The sequence below is a fragment of the Drosophila miranda genome, assembly GCF_003369915.1.
Source record: "Drosophila miranda strain MSH22 chromosome Y unlocalized genomic scaffold, D.miranda_PacBio2.1 Contig_Y3_pilon, whole genome shotgun sequence".
NCBI lineage: Eukaryota > Metazoa > Arthropoda > Insecta > Diptera > Drosophilidae > Drosophila > Drosophila miranda.
In genome coordinates, this window is record NW_022881625.1 from 8,292,470 (window position 1) to 8,316,552 (window position 24,083).

A 24,083-nucleotide genomic window follows, 5' to 3' on the forward strand; every position below is an offset into this window, starting at 1 on the left:
CGCTTCAGCTTGAGATCGGTCTGATTTGGCCAACCGATTTGGGGAAGCAGGAAAGCGCTCCCGATTTGCAATAACAACTAGTAATACACGCATATATACGGCATGATATATATGTAGGCAATGGTAAACGAAAGACAACTAGTATTCCCTGGGGGTTGGTGGTGTGGTTGTGTTGCGCCCATGTCGAGCAATCGGAACCCAGATAGGACTGGGCTGAGTTCCTTCGCTGAGGTGTGTGTGTGTGGTGTGGTGTGGTGCTGGTTTTTGTACGAACATATTTGCTTTCTAACTTATTTCCCAAATTGATTTTGATATTCCTAAATTCCGGGATCCTAACTGAATCCCTCTCTCCACGTCAAGGTCCCTCAAGTGTGCTGCTGTAGGTGTCTATGTATGTGTTCCAGGTGAATTGTGTTGACATGTGTGAGTGTGTGCGTGTGGGATGCCCTACCACTGCACCGTTTCTATCTCCGGACTACGAACGCCGCTCAGTAGACAATGAGCAGGTTGTTCTCATTGAAGCCGGCGGAGTGTCCGGCGTTGCGTACAATGAAACAGGATCCATCGAAGTGCATGCGCTTCTCATTGCGACTACAAAGGACAGAACAGAACGGAAGTTAGCAGAGCAGGATGACGGGCGAGGGGGAGGGGGAGGGGGAGGGGGAGGTTGAGAGCATCGGTTTGACACTCAATGGATGCCAGGTGTGGTCAAAGTGGCCATTGCCGGGACTGGTGCGAATCAAGCACTTGTTGTCCACACGAGCGACCTTCACCAGGCCATCGGCTGCCTGGGTGATGCGAAATCCGTTTATGTCAAAGATCTCAGTGCCATCCTCGGTACAGGTGTAAGCTGAATTGGCAATCACGTCATGGGCTTCAGCCATATAAGAGGGACCATGCCGCGAGTCGCTGCGAGAAGTTCGGGAATTAAATCGAAATTAGCCAAATAAGAAGCGATGCAATTGGCCGGGGGACTCACTCATAGAACACTGCCAGGGTGTAGTCCTTGGTCAGATCGGTGAAAGTGTCGGTTGGGGGGCGCGTCCCGGCTGTGTCCACCAGGTAGATGAGAGCGCACGCCTCGCTGGTGAAGCTCACACCCTTGTACCACATCTTGGCATAGCGACTGTAATGGGAAGATAATTCAAAGGATTCAAAAGATGCCACGTTGGGGTAAGGGCCATTCCCACTCACACACAGTTATTGCCCTTCATGCCGTCGTAGGTGACTATTTCGACTTTAGCGCCGCTCTGCAAGATGCGTCCATTGGGGTGGATCAAAGCCGAGTTGCTGCAGTTGCGTGATAGAGCAACTGCCACCATGCTGCGCTGATTGAGCACGCGCACCGCCTTGTCCAGAGTCATGTCAATTCTGCCCCATGCAAAGAAAGGTATTAACATTAGGGGTCGGTCTTAAAGAAGAGCCAAGGGGCTGGGGGCGTCCACACTCACCGCACGCCATCGCGGAGGCGCAACTGGATGGTGCCGTTCGTCATGGCAATGGGTCCAGAGCCGGGACATGCCGGCGGTGTGTGGTTCTCGAGCTCGAAGTTGCGTGTGCTGCTCCCGCGTGCCAAGGCGTATGGTGGAGGGGGCATTGGAGACGGCAACTGTTGGGAATTCTGGGCGTGGGAGAGGGGGGGAATAGAGAAGGAAAATTCGAATATTAAAGTCGGAAAGTAAGAGAGCATTGGTGGAAAAGAGCGAGACGGAAAATAAGAAGGTCTGAAATAACAGGAGAGGGCAATGAGGTGATGTGGCAATGCTGCTGTTGCCGAGCTGTTAAGACTGCGGCGGCTGTTAACTCGCTGTTGATACCCTGCTAGCGTGATGATGCGGCAGTTTTGTAAAACAAAATGTCTGAAAATTGAAGAAACTTTCACGTTATTGCTTGGAATTTCACTTACCGGCGATGGGTTGTTGGTGTAGACGGAGCGCTGGCGCACCCCGTTGGGCGGCTTGGTGGGCGAGCGCAAGATGTTGATTTTGTCGTTCATCTGAGCACGCGACAAGAAGTCCTCGGCATTGAAGATCCCCACACGGGCGCCCTTCGGGCTGCTTACTTGCGAGACCGGCTCCTGCTGGGAAGTCTCGCAGTCCTATGACTGGCACTGCGCCTCCTTGGTGCTGACCTTTGGCTCAACGGACTTCGGCTCGGTGACCATTTTGATTTGGCAACTTTTTTCTTCTCGCTCTTTCTTTTCGTCAAGTGAGTTCACAAAACCGGCGTTTGTGTGTGCGTGCGTGTGTTCGTGTGTGCGGCAAATGAGAAATTTTTCACTTTAAATGTGTGAACTTACTTGAGAACACGCGCGTGCTAAATACAGTTGTTTGAGATGCCAAGCTTTTTTGGCACCTATGTGTTTCAAAAATGAAAAGAGATTTTGGGTTAAAATTTATAATTCGTATTTAATCTTGGTGGCTTAGCGGAAGCCGATTGCTTGCTATTGCCAGATAAACTTTATGCGAGATCGATATGCAACCAATGCGCAGAGGGGTTAGCATAGAACTAAACTATATACGACGGCGTTAGATCAAAGTGATTGCCGAAGTGGCGGCAGCAGATCAAAGTAGTTGCCGAAGTGGCGGCGGCAGAGAGCCCCTTTAGCGAGAGAGCGCAGCAGCTCTGCAGAACGTCAACGTTTTACAACATAGGCGGCTCTCTCTGCTCATACAATAATAATGTTAAAGTTACGGTTATTCTTCAGCGGCTGGCCCGAACATACTCCCCCGTTGGGAGCTAGTCTCTAAACAGATTCCTTAAGGGGCAGCAAACATAGCCGAGTGACGGCCCTCCTGATGTTTCCTGAGGATGTCTTCAGGTCAGCGACGCGACACACTCCGTCCTTGCCCAAAACGACATCGACCACTCTAGCCAGTGGCCAACGCATTGGAGGAAGATTTCGTCCTTCACCAGAACGAGGTCGTTCTTGCAGATGTTTTGCGCGGGGGTACGCCACTTCGCGCGCTCTTGCAAAAGAGTGAGATACTCTTCGCGCCAACGGCTCCAAAATATTTGCTGTAGTTGGGTGACCCGCTGCCAGCCATCCAGACGATTGTAGTTCAGCTTCGTTAGGTCAGGCTCGAGGATTTGCTCATGGGGGCCGCCTAAAAGCAGATGAGCAGGAGTCAAAACGTCTTAATCATCAGGATTTTCTGAAAGCGAGAGCAAAGGGCGAGAGTTAACAATTGCAGTGATCTGACAGATCAGAGTGCGCAGCTCGTCGAAGCTAAGCACAGATGGTCCAACTGAGCGGTACAGGTGATATTTTGCGGTCTTCACGGCCGCTTCCCACAACCCGCCAAAATGCGGAGAGCGAGGTGGGATGAAACGCCAGTCGATCGAGTCAGCCAAGCAGGATTCGTGGACCTCCTTCATATGCGGTTCGCTCAGACAAAGCTTCTTTAGCTCCAGAAGCTCGTTCTTGGCCCCAACGAAGTTTGTCGCATTGTCCGACCAAATTTGACTTGGCCTTCCTCGAGTGGAAGTAAAACGCTTTAGTGCGCCTAGAAACGATGCGGTGGTCAAATCCTTTACGAGCTCCATGTGTATAGCCTTAGAAGTGAAACAGATGAACACGCTAATGTAGCACTTGATCGGAGGCCTCGTGCGGATTTCTGATCGTTAGAAAAAAGGTCCACAGTAATCTACTCCAGTGCCTTCAAAAGCTCGAGATCCTTCCAAACGTTCCTTAGGTAGGTCTCCCATGATGTGTTCGACCATGCGCGGCCTAGTTCTGATGCATCTCACACATCTGCTGACGACCCTTGACACTGCCTTAACACCTCCAATGGGCCAATATTCCAGCCGAATTTTGGATAGCAAGGCGCGAGGTCCGGCATGGAGGTTTCTTTCATGAAAGGTTTCTTTCAGCGCAAAGGTAATGGAATGTCCCTTTGGCAGAATGAGCGGGTGCTGAGCGTCAAATCCTAGCGATGAGTTGCCAAGACGACCTCCAACTCTAAGAAGTCCAGAATGATCGATGAACGGGTTGAGCGAACTAATAGAACTGGATTTCATGACTTGACCATTGCGCCGAATCTCCTTTATGTCCATCCACAAAAATTTGCCAGCTGAATGTGTCGAATTAGAAGATGCGTTCCTTGCCGAATATCAGAAACGGTGTATAAATTTATGCATGTAGGCGAGTGTGCGCTGCATGCGAAAGAATGAATTCGCAAATTTGCATCCGGACGTGAGATCGGCATGTGGAGACGTGATTAGCAATCCTCTCTTGCGAAGCTCCAAAGTTGCCATGTTGTTAGATGGAGATACAGGCCACTTATCCTTGGAGCCTAGCAAAAAGGATGGGCCGTGAAACCATAGCTCTGTCTGGATAAGATGGTTGGGAAGCGAGCCTCTCGAGAGAATATCAGCAGGATTTAAAGATGTGGGAACATAGCGCCATTCCATGGCTGCCGTCAACTCCTGAATTGATGCCACTCGATTTGCCACGAAAACTTGAAATTAAGCTGGCTCGTCCCTAATCCAAGATAATGCTGTTGACGAATCCGACCAGCAATAGAACCGACCTGTAAAGATTCCCATGTCCTTTACATTCTGCATGATTTTCGCAAGCAAATGGGCTCCACTTAATTCCAGCTTAGGAATCGATATAGTCTTTAGCGGCGCCACTCGCGACTTTGAGCACAAAACGTGGCTCGAAGACTGGGCTTCCCTGGACACGACATACACGCAAGCGCCATATGCTTCTAAGCTGGCATCACAGAATCCGTGAACTTCTGTAGCCACACTAGAACGAAGAACCAAGCGAGGAAATGAGATCCGAGAAATGCTTGCCAAACTATTTCTCAAGTCCATCCAAGTTGAATGCAACGCTGAGGGTAGGCTTTCATCCCAATCCAAATTTTCTCTCCAAAGCTGCTGAAGGAAGATTTTGCACCTGACAATGACTGGATCTATCAATCCAAGAGGGTCGTAGAACCGCGCAATCGTAGATAAAACCGACCGCTTTGATGGCTTTGAGTTTGTGTCCAGTGCGGACAAGGCAAAAAGCAGCTGATCCGAAGCAGGGTCCCACGCTAAGCCGAGAGTTTTGGCAATGTCGCTTCCATCATTAAACTTTAGGAATATCATCTTCAGGGGTTCCCTCAAGTACTTCCTGGTGACTGGAGCACCATTTCCTAAGTCTAAAATTACCACGGGACAGTAAAGCTGATGTTTGGTGCATCTCGTCCATGACCTGTGCGACCGAATTACCGCCCGAAATAAGGTCATCCACGTAAAACTCCTGCCGCAGAGCAGCTGAGCCAAGAGGGTAGGACTCACCCTCGTCGATGGCCAGCTGGTGCATTGCGCGGACCGCTAAAATGATGCATCCCTCGTCCCGTATGTGACGGGGTCTAATGTGTAGACTTGAACCTCGGACTCGATGGAATCTCGCCATAGGATGCACTGATACAAATTGTCGGGTGGAGACACTCGTACGCAGCGGTACATTTTACAAATGTCCCCAGTGAGAGCGACTGGATATGTCCGAAAGCGAATCAATATGTTAAACAATGCAGGCTGAATAACAGGGCCTGTCATCATCACATCTCTACTTCCCAAAACATACGAAGAGTTTTATCCAACCTTGCTTCCATCTCAGCTATCGAATCTGGACAATTGTGCGTAGCCAAAAGCGCCGAGCTTGATACCTTCTGTCCACCGCCAGATACGATCCACCCAAGCCGGGTCTTCTGCAGAAGAGGCAGTCCATCGGTGAGTTTGATTTGCCCTACGCAGAGGAGATCATAAAAAACGCTCGCACCAATGAGAAGATCAACCCGTTGAGGATTGAAAAATGCAGGATCAGCGAGCTGAATGTTAGATGGAATACGCCAATCGGATACATTTACTGTCATACTTGGTTGAGAATCGGTAATCGTGGGGGCGATGAGAGCAGTAAGTGTAGTTGTGTAAGCAGAGGTGCGAGAATGCATACAAATGCTTATGGTGGATCCCTCAGTAGAAACGCTGCGATCCTGAATCTAAGATGGCACGACAAGGAACTAAAACGCCAGACCGATTCTTTACGAGAATCACGGCTGTAGCCAGAAGCAAGACATCAGAGTGAAGACCTTGGGCAGCAAGAGAGGTAGACGAAGGTAGAGACGAGCTGCTAGCAGAATTTTGAGCAACGGAAAGAGTGTCCGGTTGAACGGCCAGATCGGGAGGAGTAATACCTGGGCAGCCTTGTGTTGTGGGCTGTATACTATCGAAGTGCAACAAACTATGATGCCTACCGCCGCATACTCGACATTTTCCACTATTGCATGCGCGGGTCCGGTGCCCCGGCTTTAGGCAATTGAAGCATAGGGAAAGCTTCTTCACTTCTTTGTGGCGCAGCAACGGTGAGAGATTTCCGAATATCTTCACGAGTATATTCCATGGCCCGCTGAGTGGCAAAAGACGCATACTGACGGGTCGGCGGAAGAGTTGGAAGCTACAAACGTTTTCTTAACCTGCGTATAGGAATGGTTTTTTCCCACCTGATCGCTACTAGCGTGTGTCGCTGTAGCATATTCCAACCGCTCCATTTTCTGGCAGCGTTGCTGCAAGAATTCGAAGAATTCCTCTGCGGTAGGTATAGCATCCGACGATGTGTGCTCCTCCCATTTAGTTTGCGTCTTCGAATCCAACTTCTGCAGCAGCATGTTGATGACCATGAATCCTGAAATCTCCTCAGCAGTTCCCAATGTCTGCAACGCTCGCATGTGTAAATTGACTGCATCCGAAAACTCCCGAAGCCTTTTAGCAGAAGGCGAGTCTACCCTCTTTAGCCCAAGAATCTTCTTGATGTGTGCCTGGAAAACAAGTCTTTTGTTATTAAAGCGTTTATTAAGTATATCCAGAGCCGCACGATAATTGGCACTGGAGAGCTCTAACGATCGAACCGAATCCAAAGCCGCATCAGCGAGGCAAGAGCGAAGGTGCTGGAATTTCTCGATGTCACTGAGATCCGCATCCGCTTCAATCACCGATTTGAACATTGCCATAAAATCCGAGAACTCGACGTATCCACCAGAAAATTTAGGCACCTTCAGCTCAGGAAGTCGCTGCTGGTGAGCCATGATGATGGTACTATGTCCGGAATGGCTTGGCAGAGTCGTAGAATGGGCAGCGGCGTGTGACTGGCTTACTTCAACAGCAGCCAGCAACTCAGCTTTCAACGATATGAAAAGAGTATCGAAGATTTTGCGCAGCTCACTCCCAATCTCGTTTTGATCGAGAGCCTCCAACTCATTATGGGCCTTATTAAATTCCTCTCGAATTTCTGCCAACATATCAAGGCGCACCTCGACTTCCGCGGCAGTCAGCTTATCGATTTTATTCCCCGCGAAGGATTCGCCAAGCCTGTGCAATCGATCGTATAATGACTGACTTTTACGCTTATACAGATTCAGTATTCGGATCGTTGTCCATGTTAACCGTTGTGCAATTCGACACAACAACGGAAAATGAAATACCGCTTAAGAGACGATGTATAGACGCGAGAGCGAGAATGCAAGACACGAAAAGTCAAGAACCGCGGCTGCAGCTGCGCAGAGAATGAGAGATTCGACGCTTAAAGTACCGGAATTTGTCTATAAATAAATATTCCAGCCGCACTCTCACTGAATTTGCACTTTAAACTGTTTTTCAACGTGCACCCAAATGTATTTGTTGGTAGTTAAACTACCCAACAACAAAATATTGTATAAATAATAAGTGTTTTAACGGAACGCGATTAAGCAATGGTTTTATATCACGTCGGGGTCACCAATGTTTGAGATGCCAAGCTTTTTTGGCACCTATGTGTTTCAAAAATGAAAAGAGATTTTGGGTTAAAATTTATAATTCGTATTTAATCTTGGCGGCTTAGCGGAAGCCGATTGCTTGCTATTGCCAGATAAACTTTATGCGAGATCGATATGCAACCAATGCGCAGAGGGGTTAGCATAGAACTAAACTATAGACGACGGCGTTAGATCGAAGTGATTGCCGAAGTGGCGGCAGCAGATCAAAGTAGTTGCCGAAGTGGTGGCGGCAGAGAGCCTCTTTAGCGGGAGAGCGCAGCAGCTCTGCAGAACGTCAACGTTTTACAACATAGGCGGCTCTCTCTTCTCATACAATAATAATATTGAAATTACGGTTATTCTTCAGCGGCTGGCCCGAACAACAGTTTTAGAATATTTTGTTCGACACTTCTCACTACGACTCTGAGAGGAATTTTAATTTTTATATTTAATTGTCCACTTTACATGAGCTCCGCTCGCTGGCAAAATTTTCGAAAGGATGACTGTTCGGATTTTCACACTGAAAGTCGTCGCCTGCTCAAACCGGAATTCAAAGTGAAAAGCAGAGCTGTCTCCCGATTATAATCGGAGCGATATTCAGGGCTGCATTTCAATGTTGTATGGATGTAGATCAGATACTAATTACTTCACCTTGTTCAATCCTTTCGGATTCCTGTAAAGAAAATTTACCAAATACAATTCGTTCACAGACTTGCATTAAGGCGCCGCACTGACGCTGATCTATCCACAAGCCTGGAAAAAAGTATTGACCCGTCATCGTTTTGGCCCAAAGTAACTTCATTCTGGTCATGGCTATTTGTGGAATACTTTTGGCAGTCTTAATTTAATTTGGATCTCTTCCATAAACTGCGTGCACTGCAACTCTCTCTTCCCTAACTCCTCTCAAATCTGATTTCCTATAGATTATTAATTGGTACTTTGTATCGTTGCCCAACTAGAAATGGATTTAAGTCAGCTTAAATGCATTTCCGTCGGCCTAATCCTATTTCACGCTTTTAGAGTCGGACAAATGAAGTTTGCCAGCATCAAAGTCAAGCAAAATCGAATTAAGCAATAGGCGCCGCTCCCAACAGCATCAAGCAGAAGCTTTAAAGCATATTAGAAAATTGAAAAGTCAGCCAAAAGAGTTGCAACCAAAAGGTTGCGAAATGCCAAGTGTCAGTGCCAAAGGAGGCGGCTAAGCACGGAGGAGCCTCATCTTGGTGGGTTACTGCTGATGCAGTGTATCGCATATCTGCTTCGTCAGTTGGAATTTCTGGCATCATCTTTACGTGAGGGTACACACTTGTGTCCTGGAATTTGCATGCAAAATATAATAGTGCTAGGTGCCCATTTATGTATGTACAAGCTAAGCTCTCTATAGCGGACACATGGTTCCAGTAATTCAATCCGTACTATCCATATAATGTAAGTAGCGAATGTGTACAGCTTTTGTTAGATGTTTGGTTCTACCCAAATTGTCGGATATGTGCGGATTATGCTGGGGGGCTGTTGACAAATTAGCCAAAATTTAGAATTTGGCAGGCCCTGAAGGACGCCCGTCCGCGCTTGTGGCAATGAAAATTAGCTGAGACATCGCACGTCTGGTGTGTGGGGGAGTGTTATTGTTTTGCCACCTTGTAGTCTGGATCGTAGAGAACTATTGTCGAACGGTTCAGTTCAGTAGGCGACCCTGAACTTCTTGCGAATCGACTGACAACTATATCCCCTCGCCTGCTCACATGATTGATGCTGGCTTTCACTTTTTCGGATAGAGCGCATTGACTTCCCCTGCATTTGGCCATCGCTGCCTACGCAGCATGGCACAGCGAATATTCGCCTAAAAATTCTATCTCATTTTGCTTGTGACATATTTGAAATTTATTTTCGGTGCTGATGCTGCCACCCCGATGCTGTTGCTGTTGCTGTTGCAGCTGCATCTGCACGCATTGCGTTGACTCAGTTGCGCATTGACTCAGTTTGAGAGTGAAAATAAAAAAGAACAGTTGGCAAATACTGTATTTATAGAAAATGCAATATGCATGGAATCCGAATGAAATACGGAAACTCATTTGTAAAAAGCTACAATGCCTTGACCGGCTCCACCACCTCTTTTGTTGTCACTTACAGCAGCCGCAAGCGAACAAATTGGTTAACCTCCTTTTATTTTTTCCTTTCCTTTTTTTGGTAGTACGAGTCCATATTTATGGTTCGTAAATATGAATGTGGGATTTTTGTCGAGCCATTACCAATTGGACGGCCATTTACGGCAGGCAAAGGCAGAGAGGAAGCAGAATTGTGGTCTTTTCTAGTTTGAATTGCTTGTTGATTATTTGCTTGCCACATTTTAATTAACTGGATTTCGTTTCGCAGAACGAATGTGTAACAGTAAGCTTTTGGCAGCGAGCACTGCTCTGAAATATTCTATCTATGCTCCAAGGGGATTTCATTTCCACTCGGTCGAATGCGAAATGTGGAAAAAATATTTTCGTCGACCCAAGAAAACTCATGAAAGTGTCAGTGAACTTTGGCGCAGACAAATCCGGCCGAGACGGACCCAGACGGCCAAGACCCAGACCACACAGGGTGTGGGTGTAGCTGTGGGTGTGAAGAGCATGTGACATTTTCAGAGCTGGGCCAACAAATGGGTTCAGCCTGGGTCTTGGGCAGCAAAACATTTTGGCCTTCGCCATCCATAAATTTCCAGATCGCAACTTTGCTCTTCGGATTGCTTCGAGTTTATTGTACGTACTTTGGCCCCAGCAAATACGAGTATTTGAAGCCTTTGGAACGTACCTCTTTTATCCGAAAGTTGGCCCATTGAAGAGGCCTGGACTGGCACCAGCTGTTCATTTCTGTTAGGCCGTTGCCAAGTGGATTAGCGCAAATATTTTAAATTTCTGTTGGTCGGTCCACAGACAAGAGTGCTGAGAGGCTTTACTTTGCGGCTTAATTAAACTCAATTAAAATCGTGTTGACACTTTTGTTATTCTGTATTCTGTAGTTGTTTTTGTTGGGGCGAAAGCAAATTAAAACTTCAAACTTGATAAATGCCGAGTGCGAACAAAACTTCTGCTCCATTATGGATTGTTTTACCTGAAGATTAGTTGGGAATCTCGATTGCAATTACTCCAACGAATCTCATTGCCGGAGAGTGGTCCAACCACAGGAAATTTAATTGCTTTCGAGTGGGTTTCAATTACGCAAATTGCATTAGACATCACCACGCACGGATTCCCAATGAATCCAAACATATAGTACTCTTAGCTGTATATTATTTATGAATCGGATCAAGCTATCGGCCTTGCCAGCTGTACCTAGCCCAAGTTTTGCCACAATCGGTGTAGGAATTCCCTCTTGCTGCATCGCAAAACATCACCAAATGTCAGAAAAGGGGTCCATTCTTTATCCTCCAAGGCTGCCGCACTTTGACCTGCCTGCTCTACTCAGGTGGAGGCTGTTGTGATTGATTTGATTGCTGTCACCGACTGGGATGACAATCCATCCAATTCAATGAGCTACTCACTTTCGCCTCGAGTTTGTCCTGGGTCTTCCAGCTGTCCTTTGAAGTCCTCGTCAGAGGTATCGCTCCCGGGCGAAATGAAAGTCGTTTACATTTTGTATCAACTTTAAGTGGAAGATTATGGAGGGCACTTCGTGCTGGTTTTCGTACAACTTACCCCTGGGAACGTTTTCATAATTTTCTACCTCCAACACTGCCATTCATTTCCCATTAAATGTGCCGTGCCCCAGGACGGCTCCCAGGACCCCCAGGGCGGCGGAAGATGTGCATTTATCCATTACCGTTGACGTTGCTGTCGACTCTCCTCTCCGCTCGAATCACCCGGTTAAAATGTAATTATCCTGCCTGGACTCGGCACTCCATGGCGTTGCATTCCACGTCTGAAATTCAGCCATGTCTTAATAGCCGGAAATCGAGTTGACTTGCCCTATGCCCTGGCCAAACGCATGTGGAATGAACTCGTTCGGAGAGTTATGGCTGTTAATTCAAGTTAATTGAATATCTATAGACGTGCATGGTGTCGAAGCAGAGGGCCTCGAATAATTGTCGGCTCATTAAACGATAATGCAGGAAAATTGATGCCCGGCCTTTTTCCATTCCATTCCCCATTTTTGGGGAAATTGAATTTCATAAACTTTCCGATGAAAAACAGGGTTGCGGGGGAGCCTCCCCAGGGAAGTTCCCAGCAGCAATTAGTGCGCTCTGTCTCGGGAGTGCCCGGCTTCGGAAGTGGCAGGAGCCCTGAGAAGCGGCAGGAACGTGGCCGAAGTCACCGACGTGCCGTGCCTTGCCGTGCCGTGCGTCAGCTGGGGAAAATCGAAACCAAAAAGTTTGTTTATGCTTAGAATGCCAGCGGAATTGCTGACAGGAGGTGGAGTGGGAGCTGGGAGCTGGGAGGCTTGGATGCTGGCAGGATGCGGCTCTCTCTGATGCCATTGACATCAGCAACACGGCCACGGCTGTTGTCATTCAAGTGTTCTAATCAATTCTGATTTAATTTTACGCCCAATTAAGTGTGAAAAGCTTTTGATGTTAGGCACACGTGTGCGAGCGGCAAATGGATGCAGACAAGGACTCGCAGGGGCGCAGTCACACAAGCGTGAGCATTGAATATGCCACAGATACATATGTGAAGTCAGTCCTTTGCTCGCACGAGTCCCAGTTAGGCTCTCACACTTGAATAAAGCCATTCCAGACATTAATATTTTGATCCTTCCCTGGTTGGGCTATTTGTACTTACCGCTGCTTCTGTATCCACGCTGTGGCTTCCGCACCCGCTCTCACTGCTCCACGCTTTCACACACTCTTCGTATGCATCTCTCTTTCTCTTTGTGTATCTCTAACCATGGAACAACTTTCTTCTTATGACAGAGACAGACGTGGCAGATAGTTCCGCCAAGACATTATCCAATAATCTTTATCAACAGCCACAGCCAGCGCTGTAGCATTCGCGCCGCGTGCCTACCTCCACCTCCAGCTCCAGGTTAAGTTTGTTGGAAACTTTAGTCTGCATGACAGTCGATCCGATATCCCTGTGCATTTGGATTTGTTTGCAGGTAACGACAAGGCTCAAGACATTTTACTAATTAAATATCAATGTACTTTTCCTTCCATTTGCCTAATTTACCGCTGTCAACAGCAAGACAAACAATATTGTAGTCCAAAAGAGTGTACACACTGGCCGCCCTGGGTTGTCACGCTACGATAAAATAAAAACAGCTGTGTCGTAAATGTGCGATTAAAAATTCAACGAAATATTTGTATCCCCGCGAAGCTTGGTTTTTGGAGATCAAAAAGGTCTTCCATATCCCGATGTCTCCGAAGATAGGGCTTATCCGAAGTCCCTTCAAAATGGAAGAGCGTAATCCGCTTTTACATTAAATCGGCTTTAAATATAAACTCTATAGCGGCAGATATTCAAATTTATTTTCTTGGAAATCCTCACAGAAATTTAAATGATTAAATTCCAAGTGCTCTTAAAGATGGGAAACCGAACCAAACTGTCGTCTAGGGCCTGAAATTGTCCAACTCCTGATGGCACTTCAGGTGACGGCGTAAGCGCCAAGCTCCGCCTGAGGGGGGCCAGGAGGGCCCATGGAGTGGGGCCATAAAACAATTTTGTTGTAAATTTACGATACCCCCAACCATGTATGACAGAAGGTACATAAATACTCGAACACAGGCACGGGGCAGGAGGCAGTCGACATTTTCTTTTTCTTTTGGAGGAATAAATTAATTTATTGAATGAACAGATTTCATTTTAAATTTATTATACTTCCATAGTATTGATTTTGGGGCACATGAATTTCTCTTTACATGATAGAAAATTTAGGTGTTGGAGATTGACGTAAGGCTAATCCCGGTTTTTCACACTGGGCTTAACTTTGTATTATAATTGGACATCCCATCGTATTTATGTATATATTAAGCCTATGTTTTGTGTTTGTATGGGGGTTTCTTTCATTGTCCTCCTCACAGGACAAGTGTCTTTTAATCAAATTACAATAGGGGTTAATTTAATAAACTCTCACTTTCTACCTTTCAGAGGATCTGTTCTATCTTTCATGTGTGTCCTGTGGCTGTTTTAACTGTGGCTGGCGCTGTGCCACTTGCAAATAATTCACTTTCTTTTGCCTCTTGTAAAGAGTGTGCGGTGTGTGTGATTATGGGTTACGTGTTCGAGTGTCTGTATGCTACGGGTGTGGATGAACATTATTGGATTGCATTGAAAGAACTGGTAGCTTAGAAATAATGTATCGGCACTGGCGTTACGTTGCCTTAACGTAACGCCCAAGAGAACTAGTCCTCTGATCTACTATAATTGTTGAATACACGTTGCTTAATCAGACGCACCAACTGTGCATAATTTTGAAATTTTTTTTTTTGGAGATATTTCTTTAATTTTTTTTTTTCTTGAGTTGTGCCATTTTTAAAGTATATCAAACAAAATTTAGAACTGAACTGCGTAAAAGAAACAATTTAAAAGAACTGAAAAAGCCGAAATGGAAACGGGTAGAAAAACGATGTTTCTTTTTTTGAACACCAAACGCTGGCACGGCCCTGTTCGATGCGATTCGGCTCTGATTGGTTCCGCTTCAGCTTTAAATCGATCTGATTTGGCCAACTGATTTGGGGAAGCAGGAAAGCGCTCCCGATTTGCAATAACAACTAGTAATACACGCATATATACGGCATGATATATATGTAGGCAATGGTAAACGAAAGACAACTAGTATTCCCTGGGGGTTGGTGGTGTGGTTGTGTTGCGCCCATGATCTGATCGGAACCCAGATAGGACTGGGCTGAGTTCCTTCGCTGAGGTGTGTGTGTGTGGTGTGGTGTGGTGCTGGTTTTTGTACGAACATATTTGCTTTCTAACTTATTTCCCAAATTGATTTTGAGATTCCTAAATTCCGGGATCCTAACTGAATCCCTCTCGCCACGTCAAGGTCCCTCAAGTGTGCTGCTGTAGGTGTCTATGTATGTGTTCCAGGTGAAATGTGTTGACATGTGTGAGTGTGTGCGTGTGGGATGGGCTACCACTGCGCCGTTTCTATCTCCGGACTATGAACGCCGCTCAGTAGACAATGAGCAGGTTGTTCTCATTGAAGCCGGCGGAGTGTCCGGCGTTGCGTTCAATGAAACAGGATCCATCGAAGTGCATGCGCTTCTCATTGCGACTACAAAGGACAGAACAGAACGGAAGTTAGCAGAGCAGGATGACGGGCGAGGGGGAGGGGGAGGGGGAGGGGGAGGTTGAGAGCATCGGTTTGACACTCACCGAACAAACAGATGCGAGGTCTTGCCCAGAGAGGCAGTGCAATGTATGCCAGGTGTGGTCAAAGTGGCCGATCCATTGCCGGGACTGGTGCGAATTAAGCACTTGTTGTCCACACGAGTGACCTTCACCAGGCCATCGGCTGCCTGGGTGATGCGAAATCCGTTTAAGTCATAGATCTCAGTGCCATCCTCGGTACAGGTGTAAGCTGAATTGGCAATCACGTCATGGGCTTCAGCCATATAAGAGGGACCATGGCGCGAGTCGCTGCGAGAAGTTCGGGAATTAAATCGAAATTAGCCAAATAAGAAGCGATGCAATTGGCCGGGGGACTCACTCATAGAACACTGCCAGGGTGTAGTCCTTGGTCAGATCGGTGAAAGTGTAGGTTGTGGTGCGCGTCCCGGCTGTGTCCACCAGGTAGATGAGAGCGCACGCCTCGCTGGTAAAGCTCACACCCTTGTACCACATCTTGGCATAGCGACTGTAATGGGAAGATAATTCAAAGGATTCAAAAGATGCCACGTTGGGGTAAGGGCCATTCCCACTCACACAAAGTTATTCCCCTTCATGCCGTTGTAGGTGACAGTTGTTGCTGCAGTTGCGTGATAGAGCAACTGCCACCATGCTGCGCTGATTGAGCACGCGCACCGCCTTGTCCAGGGTCATGTCAATGCTTCCCCATGCAAAGAAAGGTATTAACATTAGGGGTCGGTCTTAAAGAAGAGCCAAGGGGCTGGGGGCGTCCACACTCACCGCACGCCATCGCGGAGGCGCAACTGGATGGTGCCGTTCGTCATGGCAATGGGTCCAGAGCCGGGACATGCCGGCGGTGTGTGGTTCTCGAGCTCGAAGTTGCGTGTGCTGCTCACGCGTGCCAAGGCGTATGGTGGAGGGGGCATTGGAGACGGCAACTGTTGGGAATTCTGAGATTGAGCATAGAATCGGCTAGATTTACAGATATGCAGGAGCCCCTTACCAGGCAGTAGTTCTGCTCGTTGTCGAAGCCATAGGTGGGCGTGGCATTGTAGCGCCCTGTGAGTGCCTTGCCGTTGTGCGCCATTTTGCCAGCGTCTATTTCCTGCATATTCCCTGGCCCGTACTGGGGAGGGTTGGAAATGTGTATGCCCGGCAGTTGAGCGTATGGACGGGCCGACTGACTGCCGACGGGGTAATTGGCGCACTCCTTGGAAATGCCGCTGGTGATGGTGTTGGTGCCAACGGTGGCGCTGCTAGCGAGACTGGAGCTGCTGCCGCGATCCATGTGGCCCACGGAGTCCGTGCCGGAGGACAGCGAGATGTTGCTCATGCGTTGGGACAGCTGCCCCCCAGTCATGCCGACACGCAAGCTTGCTTGCTAAGGAAGGGGGGATGAGAAAGCGAGAGGTAGTAGCGGAAGTTAGATCCGGAAGGAAATGAAGAGGTGAGGAAGTGAAAGTGCCAGAAAATAATTGAATACCGGCAGGAGAGAAAACGACAGATACGAGAGAAATTGTCAGCAGCGCAGATATCGAATGACTTTGCAACTGTTGCTAACATTCTGTCGACATTCTGTTAACGCATGCATATACATACATACATACATATATGTATTTACATACGTGTGTGCGTTTTTCCCAATTTTCATTTGATTTTTATAGAAATTAACCAAACTATTTTGAATAGTATTAGAAGAGAAGAGGGGGGAAATAGAGAAGGAAAATTCGAATATTAAAGTCGGAAAGTAAGAGAGCAATGGTGGAAAAGAGCGAGACGGAAAATAAGAAGGTCTGAAATAACAGGAGGGCAATGAGGTGATGTGGCAATGCTGCTGTTGCCGAGCTGTTGAGACTGCGGCGGCTGTTAACTCGCTGTTGATACCCTGCTAGCGCGATGATGCGTGAAGAAACTTTCACGTTATTGCTTGGAATTTCACTTACCGGCGATGGGTTGTTGGTGTAGACGGAGCGCTGGCGCACCCCGTTGGGCGGCTTGGTGGGCGAGCGCAAGATGTTGATTTTGTTGTTCATCTGAGCACGCGACAAGAAGTCCTCGGCATTGAAGATCCCCACACGGGCGCCCTTCGGGCTGCTTACTTGCGAGACCGGCTCCTGCTGGGAAGTCTCGCAGTCCGATGACTGGCACTGCGCCTCCTTGGTGCTGACCTTGGGCTCAACGGACTTCGGCTCGGTGACCATTTTGATTTGGCAACTTTTTTCTTCTCGCTCTTTCTTTTCGTCAAGTGAGTTCACAAAACCGGCGTTTGTGTGTGCGTGCGTGTGTTCGTGTGTGCGGCAAATGCGAAATTTTTTCACTTTAAATATGTGTGAACTTACTTGAGAACACGCGCGTGCTAAATACAGTTTTAGAATATTTTGTTCGACACTTCTCACTACGACTCTGAGAGGAATTTTAATTTTTATATTTAAGTTTCCACTTTACATGAGCTCCGCTCGCTGGCACAATTTTCGAAAGGATGACTGTTCGGATTTTCACACTGAAAGTCGTCGCCTGCTCAAACCGGAATTCAAAGTGAAAAGCAGAGCTGTCTCCCGATTATAATCGGAGCGATATTCAGGGCTGCATTTCAATGTTGTATGGATGTAGATCAGATACTAATTACTGTACATTTTCGTATTATTAATGGTTCTCCGTGGCTTGAGTCTTGAGCTTCACAAAAAAATGGTTTACCAAATTACCAAATGGTTAAATGGTAAAATGTTTAATTCGTACACTGCTCATTTTCACCTTGTTCGATCCTTTCGGATTCCTGTAAAGAAAATTTACCAAATACAATTCGTTCACAGACTTGCATTAAGGCGCCGCACTGACGCTGATCTATCCACAAGCCTGGAAAAAAGTATTGACCCGTCATCGTTTTGGCCCAAAGTAACTTCATTCTGGTCATGGCTATTTGTGGAATACTTCTGGCAGTCTTAATTTAATTTGGATCTCTTCCATTGCATCTTCCATCTCTTCCACTGCAAATCTCTCTTCCCCAACTCCTCTCAAATCTGATTTCCTATAGATTATTAATTGGTACTTTGTATCGTTGCCCAACTAGAAATGGATTTAAGTCAGCTTGAATGCATTTCCGTCGGCCTAATCCTATTTCGCGCTTTTAGAGTCGGACAAATGAAGTTTGCCAGCATCAAAGTCAAGCAAAATCGAATTAAGCAATAGGCGCCGCTCACAACAGCATCAAGCAGAAGCTTTAAAGCATATTAGAAAATTGAAAAGTCAGCCAAAAGAGTTGCACTTGGCCATGTAAAAGTACTGTGCTGTGTGCTCGATGGTGGCATAAAACTGAAAGTTTCAATTTTCTGAAGTGCTCGCCTTGGCTCGAGAAGGTTGCGAAATGCCAAGTGTCAGTGCCAAAGGAGGCGGCTAAGCACGGAGGAGCCTCATCTTGGTGGGTTACTGCTGATGCAGTTTATCGCATATCTGCTTCGTCAGTTGGAATTTCTGGCATCATCTTTACGTGAGGGTACACACTTGTGTCCTGGAATTTGCATGCAAAATATAATAGTGCTAGGTGCCCATTTATGTATGTACAAGCTAAGCTCTCTATAGCGGACACATGGTTCCAGTAATTCAATCCGTACTATCCATATAGTGTAAGTAGCGAATGTCTACAGCTTTTGTTAGATGTTTGGTTCTACCCAAATTGTCGGATATGTGCGGATAATGCTGGGGGCTGTTGACAAATTAGCCAAAATGTAGAATTTGGCAGGCCCTGAAGGACGCCCGTCCGCGCTTTTGGCAATGAAAATTAGCTGAGACATCGCACGTCTGGTGTGTGGGGGAGTGTTATTGTTTTGCCACCTTGTAGTCTGGATCGTAGAGAACTATTGTCGAACGGTTCAGTTCAGTAGGCGACCCTGAACTTCTTGCGAATCGACTGACAACTATATCCCCTCGCCTGCTCACATGATTGATGCTGGCTTTCACTTTTTCGGATAGAGCGCATTGACTTCCCCTGCATTTGGCCATCGCTGCCTACGCAGCATGGCACAGCGAATATTCGCCTAAAAATTCTATCTCATTTTGCTTGTGACATATTTTAAATTTATCTTCGGTGCTGATGCTGCCACCCCGATGCTGTTGCTGTTGCAGCTGCATCTGCACCTCCGCCCACGCACTGCATTGACTCAGTTTGAGAGTGAAAATAAAAAAGAACAGTTGGCAAATACTGTATTTATAGAAAATGCAATATGCATGGAATCCGAATGAAATACGGAAACTCATTTGTAAAAAGCTACAATGCCTTGACCGGCTCCACCACCTCTTTTGTTGTCACTTACAGCAGCCGCAAGCGAACAAATTGGTTAACCTCCTTTTATTTTTTTCCTTTCCTTTTTTTGGTAGTACGAGTCCATATTTATGGTTCGTAAATATGAATGTGGGATTTTTGTCGAGCCATTACCAATTGGACGGCCATTTACGGCAGGCAAAGGCAGAGAGGAAGCAGAATTGTGGTCTTTTTCTAGTTTGAATTACTTGTTGATTATTTGCTTGCCACATTTTAACTAACTTGATTTCGTTTCGCAGAACGAATGTGTAACAGTAAGCTTTTGGCAGCGAGCACTGCACTGAAATATTCTATCTATGCTCCAAGGGGATTTTATTTCCACTCGGTCGAATGCGAAATGTGGAAAAAATATTTTCGTCGACCCAAGAAAACTCATGAAAGTGTCAGTGAACTTTGGCGCAGACAAATCCGGCCGAGACGGCCCCAGACGGCCAAGACCCAGACCACACAGGGTGTGGGTGTAGCTGTGGGTGTGAGGAGCATGTGACATTTTCAGAGCTGGGCCAACAAATGGGTTCAGCCTGGGCCTGGGCCTACAGCAAAACATTTTGGCCTTCGCCATCCATAAATTTCCAGATCGCAACTTTGCTCTTCGGACTGCTTCGAGTTTATTGTACGTACTTTGGCCCCAGCAAATACGAGTATTTGAAGCCTTTGGCACGTACCTCTTTTATCCGAAAGTTGGCCCATTGAAGAGGCCTGGACTGGCACCAGCTGTTCATTTCTGTTAGGCCGTTGCCAAGTGGATTAGCGCAAATATTTTAAATTTCTGTTGGTCGGTCCACAGACAAGAGTGCTGAGAGGCTTTACTTTGCGGCTTAATTAAACTCAATTAAAATCGTGTTGACACTTTTGTTATTCTGTATTCTGTAGTTGTTTTTGTTGGGGCGAAAGCAAATTAAAACTTCAAACTTGATAAATGCCGAGTGCGAACAAAACTTCTGCTCCATTATGGATTGTTTTACCTGAAGATTAGTTGGGAATCTCGATTGCAATTACTCCAACGAATCTCATTGCCGGAGAGTGGTCCAACCACAGGAAATTTAATTGCTTTCGATTGGGTTTCAATTACGCAAATTGCATTAGACATCACCACGCACGGATTCCCAATGAATCAAAACATATAGTACTCTTAGCTGTAATTTATTTATGAATCGGATCAAGCTATCGGCCTTGCCAGCTGTACCTAGCCCAAGTTTTGCCCCAATCGGTGTAGGAATTCCCTCTTGCTGCATCGCAAAACATCACCAAATGTCAGAAAAGGGGTCCATTCTTTATCCTCCAAGGCTGCCGCACTTTGACCTGCCTGCTCTACTCAGGTGGAGGCTGGTGTGATTGATTTGATTGCTGTCACCGACTGGGATGACAATCCATCCAATTCAATGAGCTACTCACTTTCGCCTCGAGTTTGTCCTGGGTCTTCCAGCTGTCCTTTGAAGTCCTCGTCAGAGGTATCGCTCCCGGGCGAAATGAAAGTCGTTTACATTTTTTATCAACTTTAAGTGGAAGATTGGCTGGCGAAAATCCTCTAGCTGAACCCTCCACGAGGGTGCCGGCTTGGCAATGGACACTGCATTACCCGGGACAAGGGTAATGCACTGTCGCTTGCTCTGTCCGGGGTAATGCAGTGTCTAGCTAAGGCTATGGTCCGGCGTCTTCCCGATTCAAAGTCGGGGGAACCGAACCAGGGCCATGGCTAGAGGTGACTGGCGGTCAGGCCTAAAACGCTAGGGGGTGGTCCCCCCGAAAAATATTAACCAGTATGGACCCTCGGGCCAAATATGGAGGCGAAGAAGGATAAAGCACGGGTTGGGATGTCAACCCAAACGTCGGTGGGAAGCGTGACTGCTACCACCGGCGGGCACGGGGAGGAGCAATCCTCTCTGCGTGTCGCCAGCGGTCACACCTCAGACTTGGCGGGAGCAGGCCAAGTCAGTTGTAAAGCTACTGCCACAACAACAACAACAAAAACAACTCACTCCGCAGCCTGCAAGTTGAGCCGCACAGATGCCGTAGTCGACACAGACACGGATCTGGAGAGCGTGCTCTCTATGAGCAGGACGGAGGAAGAGAGCCTTCTCCGCTCACCGGAATCAGGCACCAGCTCCCTGCGTAGGGAAGGGCCGAAGCGTTCCAAGGAGGGGATGAAGGCCAAAGCACAATACAAAGCGGCCCTCAATATCAAAAGCCGGCTGCAAGGCAAAGTAGACATCTCCCAGGAGGAGAAGGTCAAGCTAGCCTGGGCCGAGCAGCGAGTAGTGGAGGGCCGACTACATTACGCCCAGATGCCACAGATGAGGGCGTCGAATGGCGAATATGCCAATAAGGTGGAGGAGATGATGGCCACCAAGAGGCAACGCTCGACTGAGAGTGCCATTAAAGACACTCCGGCGAGCAAGCGGCAACGCGGGCCCAAGAGTGCAGCCCCTCCACCGAAAGTGGCCAAGAAGCCATCGAAATCGAACGCGAAGGTCAGCGATGTGACCAAACGACATTTGATCGTGGCACTCATCGACCGGAGCGAGGAAAACGGCAAGATGTCAGCGGCACAGTGGAAGCTTGTGCACGCGCGTCTCGTCGACGCACTGTTTGCACACATGGAAGAAGACCCCGCGGCCCCTATGCCAACGTTCGATGGTGCTGGGTGGCTAAATGGGGTTAAGATCCTAAAGTGCAACGACGATCCAACCCTAAGGTGGCTGACGCGTACGGTCTGCCAACTGGAGGCGATGTGGGAGGGGGCCAAGCTGGAGGTTGTGGACCGGGAGCTTATCCCGTCCAAGCCTAAGGCGAAGGTACTCTTCCCCATCACAATCCAGGGAGACCGAGCGCTGAAGCTCCTTCAGCGGCAAAACGCGGACGTGCCAACGACCGATTGGAGGATCCTACACATTGGTAGCCCACTACCCAACGAGGGGGGCCAATGTGTGATCCTCTAAATAAACAAGGAGGCAGAGGATCTGCTGTATCCCAAGTTCGGGAAGATGGCGTGGGGCATGGGTAGCGTCTACCTGCGCCTCAAAAAGCGCCACCCTGAGGACAAGGACGCGCATACCCTGCAGGTAGGCGAGGTGGAAAAGGACTTAGGTCTCGAGTCCATCGTGGAGGCCGCCCAGGGTCTTGCGCTTGAGGACGAAGACGAGTGAGCCAGCCACCCATGCTGAGTGTGCTGCAGCTAAACTTGCATAAAATCAAGGTAGCGTCGGCGGAGCTCCTCATCGCCATGGAGCAAGGGCTCGCCGACATAGCTCTAGTCCAGGAGCCCTGGATTGCGACAGGCAATTCAGTGGCCGGACTAAAGTCCTCAAATCACAAACTGTTCTACGCAACATCGGTAAGCAGGAACAGAACCGTCGTACTCGTACGAAAGGGAATCCATGCTTACCTTATGTCTCATTACAGCACGGATGACCTGACGGTTGTGATGCTGGAAAGCGAGGAAAAGCGCCTTCTGGTGGCTTCCTGCTACATGGCTCACGACAGACCCGCACCACCCGACGAACTCAGGAGCCTGGTGACAGAAGCCGGCACCAAAAACTATCAACTCGTCATCGGGACGGATGCCAATGCCCACCACAATGTGTGGGGAAGCACCGACATCAATGATAGAGGTGAGTCACTCTTAGACTTTATACTTTATACTAATCTATATATAGCAAACGTCGGGGAGGAGCACACCTTCGTGGGTCCGACTTCATCCAACGTGCTAGACCTAACACTAGCAACGGGAAACAGTACTACGGTATCTAGCTGGAGGGTCCTTGAAAGACCCTCCTTCTCAGATCACAAGTACATTCAGTTTAAGTGCGACTTCAAACATTCTTCGAAGGTAATAGTCTATAGAAACCCCCGGAATACTGGCAAAAGTTTAAAAAGACAGTTACTTCGAAGCTCGCGAGTCCGGGCACAGTGAAATCCGCGGAGGACATAGAGAAGTCTCTAGAGACCCTATCCAACGCGTTGCTGGACGCCTACCACACATCGTGCAAACCCTCGAGGACGAAGAAGAGGTCCAAGCCACTCTGGTGGAGCCGGGATCTCTCTCTTCAAAGGGACAACCTCAAGGAATTCTTTAAGATCGCCAAACAAGCGAACGAAGGGATCGTCTATGAGGAATACAGACTCCTACTCAGGAGCTACAAGAAGGAAATACGTAAAGCACAACGGAACTCGTGGAGGACCTTCTGCTCCAACATCTAGAAAGTACCAGAAACCGCACGGCTACGGAAGCTGCTCTCTAAGCAGCCTACCATACAAAGCCAATTAAAGCTAGATGACGGACAGTGGACAGAGGGCAGTGACGAAGCCCTAACAGCACTAATGGAGGAACATTTCCCTGGTTGCACCGAGGTCGCTGATGCCAAAGAGCACCAGGACCTAGCAACCGAGGAACAACACCCCCCAACAGATTTGTTAACCACCAAGCGAATCCACTGGGCAATAGACTCCTTTGCGGGCACAAAAGCACCAGGACTTGACGGGATATTCCCAGCCATGATGCAGGTGACCAAAGAGGCGATTACCTCATGGCTCTCCGCAATATTCACAGCTTGTATAAGTACTGGCTATATCCCTATCCAATGGAGAACCTCGAGAGTTGTCTTCCTCCCAAAGGCAGGAAAGTGCAGCCATGCGAGTCCCAAGGACTATAGACCGATAAGCCTTACCTCCTTTATATTAAAAACGCTAGAAAAGCTGCTGGACTTACAC

The 24,083-nt window shown here is 47.8% G+C and overlaps 1 protein-coding gene across 7 annotated transcripts in view; it reads right to left on the minus strand.

Moving 5' to 3' along the window:
• Positions 1-431: 431 nt before the first annotated feature.
• LOC117194358 overlaps positions 432-24,083 on the minus strand; it is a 108,780-nt gene continuing 85,128 nt past the window's right edge. The window contains exons 2-7 of one of the 7 annotated variants that reach the window (XM_033398925.1): positions 16,062-16,439; positions 15,839-15,996; positions 15,635-15,736; positions 15,420-15,566; positions 15,086-15,349; positions 432-591 (exon numbers count right to left, since the gene is read on the minus strand). In XM_033398925.1, coding sequence (XP_033254816.1) covers positions 489-591; positions 15,086-15,349; positions 15,420-15,566; positions 15,635-15,736; positions 15,839-15,996; positions 16,062-16,439 — 1,152 coding nt within the window. In that variant the 3' untranslated portion in view covers positions 432-488. Of the gene's footprint in view, positions 592-14,591; positions 14,985-15,085; positions 15,350-15,419; positions 15,567-15,634; positions 15,759-15,838; positions 16,009-16,061; positions 16,440-24,083 lie in introns of those variants that run through there. The other 6 variants (XM_033398923.1, XM_033398924.1, XM_033398929.1 and 3 more) reach the window with 6 other exon arrangements.